We start from the raw sequence: 10,385 nt of genomic DNA on the forward strand, positions 1-10,385 counted from the left end.
CAGATTGCAATGATTACTTTTTTTCCTCCTCCCTCAGGTGTTGCACTATTAGCCAATGCCCCTGAGCGCATGCCTGAAAAAAAGAAGCGTGGAAGAGAAAAGGAGTCATCCACATCAGAAACCAGACCTTTACCGCCTGTCACTTCAGGAGGCAAACTGAGCTCAAGGGCCGCTAGACAACGGGTGATGGCCCAGAGAGAAGAGCAGCTTGCAGCACAAAAGGTGTGTAACTGTAATTTGCTTAAACTCCAATGACTCTTCTTGAAACCAATTTATATTCATTAGTCTACTGAATGTAGCACGCTAGTCTGTCCTGCTAGTCTATTCTGCTCTGTAATTACCTATCTATCTAGGGGTAATTTAAAAAAATGTTATTCCTAGAAAAGGTCATTAACTTGGCTTTTACTTGAGTAATAAGAGTTGTAGTACACTGGTGTTAATATCAGGGTTTTTCTGGAACAGGAGAGGATCAGTCAAGTCCTGCGTGAACTTGAAGAGGATCAGGTACAAGTAGTGAAGCTAGGTGATGCCTCCATTGCTGCTCCCTTCACCTCAAAACTCTCTTCCATACAGTGCAGTAAGTTACACAACCTTTTGATTTTATCTCTTTTCATAATCTACACCGATCAAACCATCTGTGTTTAACCATTTCTAAAACTTGTTATTTTGTGTTTGCCCCCAGTCTGCCATGTAATAAAGCAAGGCCGTTGCACTCTGGTAACAACACTCCAGATGTTCAAGATCCTTGCTCTCAATGCTCTAGTGCTAGCCTACAGTCAGTCTGTCCTCTACCTCGAGGGAGTGAAGTTCAGTGATTTCCAAGCAACTCTGCAAGGTCTCCTTTTGGCTGGATGCTTCCTTTTCATCTCTAGGTCAAAGGTGAGAATATTTACCTAATGTTTTTCTTCTACCATGACATCTGTTCACCATGTTCAATTACAGTCAAACTAAGAACCTCTTTTCCTCTTTGTCTAGCCACTGAAAACACTGTCTCGAGAGCGGCCCTTACCAAACATCTTCAATCTATATACAGTTTTGACTGTGCTCCTGCAGTTTGCTGTTCACTTCTGCAGTCTTGTTTACCTTTACAAAGAGGCACAAAGTAGAAGTCCGCCCAGGTAAATCAAATTTGGACAGAAAGGGACAACAGGACAAAAAATTAATGAACAAATAAATAAAATCACTTCTGCTTTTATGGTTAATTGTTTACATTGTTAGTATTGTTCAGATATGGTTTGAACTTTCATTCTTTCACAGATAAATTCCAGATGTAATGGACTAGATTAGAGATGTTTTTCTCTCTCCAAAATCAGCCAAGACTGGGTGTCCTATCAGTAGTCAGCAGCAGTTTATGTAAATAAAATAATTTGAAGTTGATTTAAAAATAAAATATGAATGGCATTTCAACATCAAATATTCATTAAGTACTAACATTTTCTAAGGCTCTTCAGATATTGAAGTTTTTTACTTAAACTGGGAAAATCATTCGAGTTACTTTACTTTTTGCTTTCCTATCTGCATGTTATACAACTGGATATAAAATGTTTTTAATTTATCTTTAAATGTCTTATTGCATAGGTCTCCTAAAGAGCTTCCAAATTTTAGTAACTTGTTGCTTTATATGTGTTCTTTGTACAATTCCAAAGGCATAAAATGTGCTTGCTGTAAGGGCCACAGGCCTCTTAAATGACTTGACTGAGGATCTCTTTTGCCTTTTAAATGCAAAGGCAAAAGAAGAATTAAACCAGGAATTTACCATCCTGGTTTAACCTGCTTCTAATTTGTTTCTAATTTTTACCTGATTACATTACCTAATTTATTTAATGTTATAGTTTTGTATAGTTGTTTAATTTTTTAGATTTTAATTGTGTCCTCTCATTTGCAGAGCGGAGCAGTTTGTAGATCTGTATAAAGAGTTTGAACCAAGTCTAATTAACAGCACCGTGTACATCATGTCAATGGCCATGCAGATGGCCACCTTTGCCATTAACTACAAGGTATTTATCCTTAGTATTAATATTTGTTATTGCTGCATCTTTAAAGCGTTTATATAGAAGACTCAAAGCATTTTTCTTTGTGCGTGTTAGGGTCACCCCTTCATGGAGTCTCTTAGCGAGAATCGACCTCTACTGTGGAGTATCGCTTTGTCAGGTTTAGCAATTGTCGGACTTCTTACTGGATCCTCACCAGAATTCAATGAACAGTTTGCTCTTGTAGATATTCCAACTGAGGTGAGCTGACATTGTTTTACTATGCATTGTTTTGTTTTAATATCCTCATAATAATTATATACCTCCTGATTGACCTGTCTTCTTCTTCTTGCAGTTCAAATTCATCATTGCCCAGGTTCTGGTGGTGGACTTTGTTGCTGCTCTGCTGGTGGACCGTGTCTTGCAGTTCCTGCTGGGCAAAGGAACTCTCAGGCTGCCTTCTTAAACTTGGTGCCAACAGCAACCACTGCCTTTACCAACCAAACTGTAAAGGGAGAGATGATGTTGGAAGAGGAAGAGAATGAAAAGCTGTTGTGAAAAATACGGGACAGCTGAGACAGTCATGGCGTACAATACTGCACACTGTGTATCGCTTCCTATGTCCTGCTCTGCCCTCCTCCTTAACCATCTGTGTTTCTGTATTTTCATCAAGTCTATGTTTGAATTGTTTTCATTCTTTTCCTCATGACTCATTTTTTTCCACATTTCTCTCTTTCCTTATCTGTTGCTCACCACTGTTACAAAACGCCATGAAGACAGCAGTATTGAGTGGAGTGTGAGATTGTGCCAGCCAGAGTGAAACATACAGGCACAAAAAGGGGCATTCTCCAAGAGAATTGGGAAAGTGTTTTGGATTTTTTTGATTCCCCTCCTTGATTTTGTAAAAAGTGGAAACATCTTTAACAGACTTATAAAGACTTAATACAAATTGTGAAGTCTGCCACGTGTTTTGTCAAGGTTGACCATGTCCAACTGGTCATGAAAAACCCTGTTCCTTAAGATAGGTAAGTAAAGCGTGGTCAGGGACTTGTAGTACAATGTAAATGTACAAAGAAGGTTATTATTGAAAGCGTTTATCTCATGGGACTTGTGACACTGGCCAAAACAAATGTGCCATTTCACCTAGCTTCAGGTTATCAGAGATGCCTGTGAGCTCTTGAACTTTTTGTTTACTTGCTGACTGATCTAACAAACATGTCGGTCATAGAAGCACACCATATATAATCTTTGAGCAAAGTAAAGCATCTTAAACAAACCACCATTCTCAAAAAGATTAGGGAGAATTTGGATTTCAGTGTGGATCAAGAAGTGTACCAATTACTCAATTACTTTCCCCTTTACTGGGACATAAAATCTAAAATGTGCTTATATACTCAGACAGTGTCAAGAATAGACAATGGGAAAGGTGTCAATTATTTTCTGAGAAGTTGGCTTTAGCTTTTCATTAGCTGCCAGGGCTAATTTTCTGCTTTACTAATGAAAAGACAGATGGAGTGACAGATTTAAACACAGTTAGTGGTAATTTTCCTCATTGTCAAAGTTTCACAGTTAACATGTATATTAAGTCCTAAATAACCGTATTTGTGTTTCTTAAACTTGCTGATCGGGGGAACATTTTAGCCCTTTGAAATGTAACAAATAGTTCCACTATTTTTTGAAAAGGTCATTTAAAAAAAAAGTGAAAAAAATCTTTTGAAATGGTTGAACTTGATTATCACTTGAATTTTTAACATTTCACACTGTTTTGTATATGGATGGTGCATCCAATTTTATATATTTTTGATACATATGTACACTTGACATGAAGGTGACTTGGCAGCTATGAACACATTCCAACCAGGGGCCAGTGAACCTTAAACTCTGCTGTAAACAAATGAAGAGAAAAAAAATGCTTTCACTGCAACTCTCTAATTTTGACACTATGATAGAGATAGAGATCTAGAAAGATTACTAGGATGTGAATATGCAGATTTGAGTGACCAGTAGGGGAATGCTGGATCCATTATGGTAAAAAATTAATTGCAATGAAAAGAGTAAGCACAGAAACTGAAACCTTAACAGGAAAATCTAAAAGTGACATGCAATGTATCATCATAGGTTAGTGGTCTGCTAAAAAGCTTGGGTAAGTGTTTGTGCATGATTGGACAAAGGGAGCACATGAATGACAAGATCTGTGCAATAGAGGTGGTTGCAATATTAATCACTTATACTCCAGTTTAAGTAGGTGGCTTCTGAAATAGAGGAGAATTTTTGGCGTAAATGTCCCAGCAAGAGCTGATTGTCATCCATAGTTATTACTTAACAAAATGAAATGTACTACAGAGTGCTTTTGACAAATAACAAGGGTTTAACTTAAAACTAAAATTGCCAGCAGTCAGGAAATGCCATAAAGGAGATTAAGCAAAAGGCCTAAAATTCAGAGGTCACAAAACGCCAGAAAATCATCAGATAATCCAAAAGAAATTCAACCAGGTTTTACAAAAAAGACCAGGTATGGAGCTGATCATTTACATTGGGCAACCCCAGTAGGTCGAGCTTGATCCAAGGAGGTGTCAGAACTTGTATCCTGAATTTCTACATGTCATTACAATATAGGCATATTGTGGAGCCACATATTTTACTTCACTGTGATATTCAATATGTAAAATAAAAAAGAAAGAAAAAGTGACACAACTCTTTGGGAATATGCAAACTACATGTCCTGTGTCTTGTGTTCTACACACAGCCTTTGTACATACCACCACACGGCTCCTAATAACCTTACAAAGTTAAACACTTTTCCCGAAAACCATCATATCTCTATTCAAAAGTCAATGTCTGTAACTACACTGAAAGTAAAGGTGGACTGCTTTGTCAACTATGTTTAAATGCTTCGAGGGCATTCGCTATGTTGGCCGCGATCTCGTTTGTATATGTTAATGCAAAACTACATTTCCCATGCTGCTTAGTTCCCTGGAGGGGTGTGGTTTTTTGGGCGCGCTGGGTGAACAACTATTTGAAAGAAAAATGGCGGAAAAGGATTTGGAAGTTGGTCAAGACGGGTACGTATCTTGGTTTATAAAGCCAGACGCAAGCAGTTTATTATAAACAGGAGTTGATGAATTAAGTATTTTTTCTTAAAGGCTTATGGCTGACAGAGGTTTGTTGAACGAAAATCACTGTAGTTTGCCGTTGCTTAGCAAAGTAAAGTTTTCAGCGATACGTAATAGTATTTTTTTTATCCAAATGTATATTATTAATATTTTTGCATATGTGTCGTTGTCTTTTAAATTCGCAAAATATTCTTACAGTTGCGGAAGTGTCGCCTTAGCTGACAGCCAGAGTGAGGTAAGGCATTTTAACTTACATTTAAGCTAACAACGTCACTCGTGCTAAATATAATGTTTTTCAACCTGTGTTTACCAAGGCCAACCCAGGGAAACAGTCTTCGAAAAGATGCTCTCCCACAAGTCCCGGTACATCTCCCCCACCCAAGTCTCCCCGTACCGACATGATATCACCCACAACAGAGACGCCAGATGTGGCAAAAGGGCAACCAGACATAGACGTCCAAGAGGTTCAGCCAGAAAATAGTGATGAGCATACAGGGTCCTCTGTGAGCCCCACTGCACACAGGAAATCCTGGAGGAGGTTTACTATAAGCCGAAGATCTCTCCCTGCCCTTCCCAATCCATATCAGGGTGAGATGTGAGGCTTTATGCCCATTGTAAAGTATGGTCATGGAGTGTTTTTTTTTCTTCTTCTTCTTCCTCTTCATTTTTTCCCCCTGCAATATAAACATTTATCTATGTGTTTACGACAGCTTTGTGTGGAAACATAAGCACATCCTTATCACACCATGAGAGGATCGTGAAATTAATGGAGGCTTCGATGAAGGTATGATCTTAAGAACATTAGCTATAACAAACTGAAAATTTAAATAACTAGGGGCAATGTTATACTGTTCATCTCACTGCTAAAGCTTGTGTGTGTGCTTTTAAACGTACCGCACATTTAGAAAATTGACTGAATAAATGGAGAAATAAAGCCATTTGTGTAAAATCATTCAGCTACAATCACAGTTAACTGGAAAGATCTTGGTTGCATTACTTTAGTGGAGCACATGTAGTGAATTGTCAAGATTCCTCAAGGTTATCCACCTAATCATCTGTTTTATCCCTAGTTGGCAATAGGAAGAACTCAAAATCAGCTTCAGTCAGTGCCAAATGCCTCATTGGAGACTTTTCAAAAACAAGGTTGGTGTTCATTTGATATACATTGGATTTGAGGCTCTTTATTGTATGATACAGAAATATTCTGTTTATTTTCCTGGCCTTTCTTTGCATAGTTGAGCACATCCAGAAAGAGTGGGGTTGCCTGGCCGATACATTACATAATGAAACACATCAACAACCTTCTAGTGCAGCCAGGTATTGTAGTTGTAATTTATGTATCCAGTAATTCACATGGATTATAATTTTTTTATTTTTTCCATACTTACTGATTATTTTCTAGTGTTTTTTTTTTTTTTTGCTTCTGTTTGCTTTTCGATCTAGTAACCCCGCAGTGCAAAAAGCCATGGAAAAATACCAAAGAGCCATTAACAGGCATGTTGTTCTTTATGCCCTTATAGCCATTTAAAGAAATTACCAGTCAGCCACATGGTATTCATTAAAGCAACATAAATTTTTTTCAACTAACTCTTGTGTTTTAGGCTTCAGGCTGAAAGCGAATCTTGGGAGACACTGCTGAACAAACACAGAAACAAAGCAAAGGAACTGGAAATGTGACTATATTTGTTCTTATTGAAGAATTACTATATCACTGACTCATTAATGTTCCATTATTGTCTTCTCAAAACTTTCTTGGTAATCTGCTCCTTTATTCATTTCAGGAAGGTGGAGAATGGCCAGGAGACGGGTGTATCGCTAGAGTCTACATCAGTGGCCCAGTCCTCACAGCACCTTTTCATACAGAGTAAACCTGACTACCAGGTTGTCCTGTGTAAACAACAACCCCTACTTCACACCATGTCCATGATTGTATGTTGGATTATTTTTTTTTTTATTTTTTTTTTTTTTTTTAAATCATCATCACTAGAAAACTTGAAAGCAATGTGAGCTATACATCCTTGATTAACCAGAGTACATGTGCTGGCTTTTGGGCACTTAACATCTAAGTTACAAACTTTAACTCTTATTGCTGCTTATATTTTAGTGTGAGTTTAGTGTGATTATTTGTGATTATTTTAAGAGCATATACATGAACAGTCAAATAGGAAGAGGATCAAATCAAATAAAAACGCCTTAACTTCAGAACTATATTCATCTGTTTTGCAAATGCTATGCAATGAGGTTTTGTTTTTTTCTTCTTCTTCTTTGCCTTTAGATGGACACACAATGTAAGATGGTTAGAGAGCTTCTGTCTATCAAAACACACTCTCAGTTATTGGTGAAAGAAACTAGTGGCCGGCTGGGTAATAGTTTTGTCATTATTATTTTTTTTTTTAGCATGCAACTGTTTAGGCATATTAGACAAGGGTTTAATGAACTGACTGACCAATATGATTTCTTTTTCTACCAGCGGCAAAGGCTGGATTTCAGGATCTTTCATCTGACGTGCTCAGGAATCTTATGACAGCACCTTTATCCTCTGCAACTTCATAAGGAAGGAAATCATTAGCAGTCTGGCTTCTGGTGGACCATGGCTTTGTTTGGCTTATATAGTATGCTTGTATGTGTCTCTGTTAATTTGACCAGTATGTGATTTTTCTTGATTTGATGTCTTGTTTCATGACAAAGTCAACTCTAATGTTTTCCAAGTCAAATAAGGCTGTTTCAGTCAGAAGTAGAAATGGTGATGGGCGTTGTTCAGGTAATGCTTGTGCTTGACCAGCAGATGGCAGTAGCTGGCTATATAAAGTTGTGATAAGCTTGGTAAATCGCCAGCGCGGTTTTTACGTCAAGGTTTAATTAAGTACTTCTCACCTGTAAAAACCGGTGACTGCTAAGACTGGCAGATAATAAAAAGTTGTTTGTGAAAGATTGTCACAATCCTGCAAAATAAAGGTTACTGCTTGTTCATCAATTTTTAAAAAAAAAACTGCAAGAAATCCCCACATCCAGGAGCTGATGACCTGTCTGAGGTGATTTGTATCAAAGTCAAAAACTAATATTGTATTTATTGAGTGAAGAGTAATGGCGTGCATTTGATGTGACAGCTTTTGAAGTGGTTTGACTATTACTATACTATAATTATTCTCACCAATGATAACCGAAAGAATTTGGTAAGTACACATGGTCAGTATAGTATAAATGATGTCAGTAAACTATGCAGAAATGAAATACGTTAGCAGCTTGAATTGACTTGTACTACTGGAAAACCGCAAGCGATTGAATACAGGTGGATTTTCATTTGGGATTATTCAGGGTTCATATGCTCATCCTCAGTCACATTTGCTCTCCTTTCGGTGCCGCATCTATTTCACTTCATCAGTGTCCCCTGACCATTCAGGAGGAGGCCCCTCCCCCACAGTGACTCACCCCCATCTCTTGCGTTTGGCTTGGTCACTGATGCAGAACGAAGCTTTGACATTGTACCAGTCAGTCAAAGCTTTGTTCGCTGTCTCTCCGATGTCTTGGACTCATTTACTCATTAATGTTCATGCTTAATTTGCTTCTCTGATGACTACAGCAAGAAATCCCACCGCCCCCCTTTTGCCAGCATTAAATAAGAGTAAATTACTTCCTCTGCTTTGCAGTTGTGATCTCAAACATGGAGTATGGCGAATTTTCCATCTAAATGTATTCAGGAGAGTGATGCTTGTCCCTGTGCTCTCTAGCATAGGAACAAGCAAAGAGAAGACAAGTGGGGTTGTGACCGTGAGAGCTGTGAGTAAGGGAGGACGGTGCACAGCAGGAGAGATCGATTCTTATTTAGATGAAAATGAGGCTTGATGCTTGTGGGGTGAGAGGAGGGCAGCTTTAGCATCCAAATGAATAGAAGTTTCACAGAAATGATCCTTAAATGAATCACCAACAATAAAACAACCAAAGTTTACAGAGCCAATGACAGCCTTTTTACTGTCAAGGGAGGTCTCTTGACAGTGACGGAAAATGACTTTAGGGGCCAGTTACTTAAAATTGTATGATACACTGCTGCTTTAAAAAACAAAAGAAACTTCAATAACTGGCATGTTAGAAGCGTTTGATTTTGGTGCAATGTCTATTTAAATAATAGGTACTTTAGAGTGTCTTCTTCTATAGAAGAAGACACTCTAAAGTACCTATTATTTAAATTATTCTGTATACAGGCTTCCTTCTTGTTCTTAGACTATTATTAGAAGCGACAAGAAAAAGTTCATTAACCCGTTTTATATTTGTTATGTAGTTTAAACCCAAATGTTTATATGGTTAGAGGTGTGGTTGTATCAAAAAGAAAAAGACAACTTTGTAAGAACTGCACTGTGTACAGCCACTGTGTATAACACCTGAACCATGACTTGTACCGCCTGCACATGCAAAGACCAATTACTGTGTAGGTTTACTGTATATTCTATTCTTGTTGTCTCTAACTTTAGATTGATTAGCTACAGATTGTAGTGGATGGATGGTTGGAGAGTCAGCATAAACCACTGCCAGTTTGCTCTATACTCCCTCATGTACACCCATCATCTCTTCTCAGTATAGCAAGGCTGGGTGCAACTCTCCTCCACATCCATTCAGTCAGCCATTCGTCTTGGAAAGCTGTCTCTCTGATCTGAGTGATAAACTACAGCAGAATTGCCCAGTTTGCAAAAAACAAGGACACTTGTTTTCAATCTGCTGTCAACATTTTCATACTGAAAACTGATGGGTTGTTTCATTCATAGGGGGTTCGGGACAGGCGATATTTTAAGCCTGGGCTGTTCTGCTTTGGGATTTAATATTGCAAGTGAAATTGGCATATATATGCGTACATAAAGTTAATTGACTTTTAGGTACACCTTAATACAGTGTGTGACACCACACACGAGGAACAAATCATTCCTTTAATACACTTAACTTACTCATGGGCAAGAATAGACTGTGGCTTTTTAGTAGCATGCACCAGCATACTTTGCACTTGGTCCAACAAATATAACATGGCACAGTCACTGAGGCGGTAACACCTTATTTATTTGTTTTATTTACAGTGTTTGTTTCACACACACACACACACATATATATATATATATATATATATATATATATATATATATATATATATATATATATATATATATATATATACACATCACTATCCCCATCCCTGACATTTAAATGTGCATGATTTTACCCGATATCAGTGAGGGAGAAAAAAAAAGCTTTAACCAATTACAATAGAACAAGCAGTTCTGGTGACGTAAGGGGCTATCAATTTGTAAAGGTCGTGCAC

At 37.8% G+C, this 10,385-nt stretch overlaps 2 protein-coding genes across 3 annotated transcripts in view; both read left to right on the forward strand.

Annotated features, from left to right (window-relative positions):
- The window catches only part of atp13a1 (ATPase 13A1), a 10,091-nt gene extending 7,172 nt beyond the window's left edge, over nucleotides 1-2,919 (forward strand). Inside the window, exons 19-25 of the mRNA XM_086289502.1 lie at nucleotides 38-222; nucleotides 463-577; nucleotides 683-879; nucleotides 976-1,118; nucleotides 1,886-1,997; nucleotides 2,088-2,231; nucleotides 2,326-2,919. Coding sequence (XP_086145628.1) covers nucleotides 38-222; nucleotides 463-577; nucleotides 683-879; nucleotides 976-1,118; nucleotides 1,886-1,997; nucleotides 2,088-2,231; nucleotides 2,326-2,436 — 1,007 coding nt within the window. The 3' untranslated portion in view covers nucleotides 2,437-2,919. The remainder of the gene's footprint in view (nucleotides 1-37; nucleotides 223-462; nucleotides 578-682; nucleotides 880-975; nucleotides 1,119-1,885; nucleotides 1,998-2,087; nucleotides 2,232-2,325) is intronic.
- A 1,994-nt stretch (nucleotides 2,920-4,913) lies between these two features.
- Nucleotides 4,914-7,911, forward strand: dsn1 (DSN1 component of MIS12 kinetochore complex). 2 transcript variants are annotated; one of them, XM_086289507.1, is made up of 11 exons: nucleotides 4,914-5,032; nucleotides 5,282-5,318; nucleotides 5,398-5,671; nucleotides 5,794-5,867; nucleotides 6,154-6,226; nucleotides 6,319-6,400; nucleotides 6,527-6,577; nucleotides 6,685-6,756; nucleotides 6,865-7,012; nucleotides 7,359-7,446; nucleotides 7,554-7,911. In XM_086289507.1, exons 1-11 carry the CDS (start codon nucleotides 4,929-4,931, stop codon nucleotides 7,634-7,636), a joined length of 1,086 nt encoding a protein of 361 aa, XP_086145633.1. In that variant the 5' UTR covers nucleotides 4,914-4,928; the 3' UTR covers nucleotides 7,637-7,911. The 2 variants fall into 2 exon arrangements, with proteins under 2 accessions (XP_086145633.1, XP_086145632.1); XM_086289506.1 differs by having other exon boundaries at nucleotides 6,319-6,399; nucleotides 6,520-6,577.
- Nucleotides 7,912-10,385: the final 2,474 nt, after the last annotated feature.

Source organism: Aulonocara sp. 'chitande type north' Nkhata Bay, linkage group LG4 (assembly GCF_057382095.1).
Source record: "Aulonocara sp. 'chitande type north' Nkhata Bay isolate Kocher_YH1m ecotype deep benthic linkage group LG4, A_spYH_male_GT1.1, whole genome shotgun sequence".
In the NCBI taxonomy this organism is placed as follows: domain Eukaryota; kingdom Metazoa; phylum Chordata; class Actinopteri; order Cichliformes; family Cichlidae; genus Aulonocara; species Aulonocara sp. 'chitande type north' Nkhata Bay.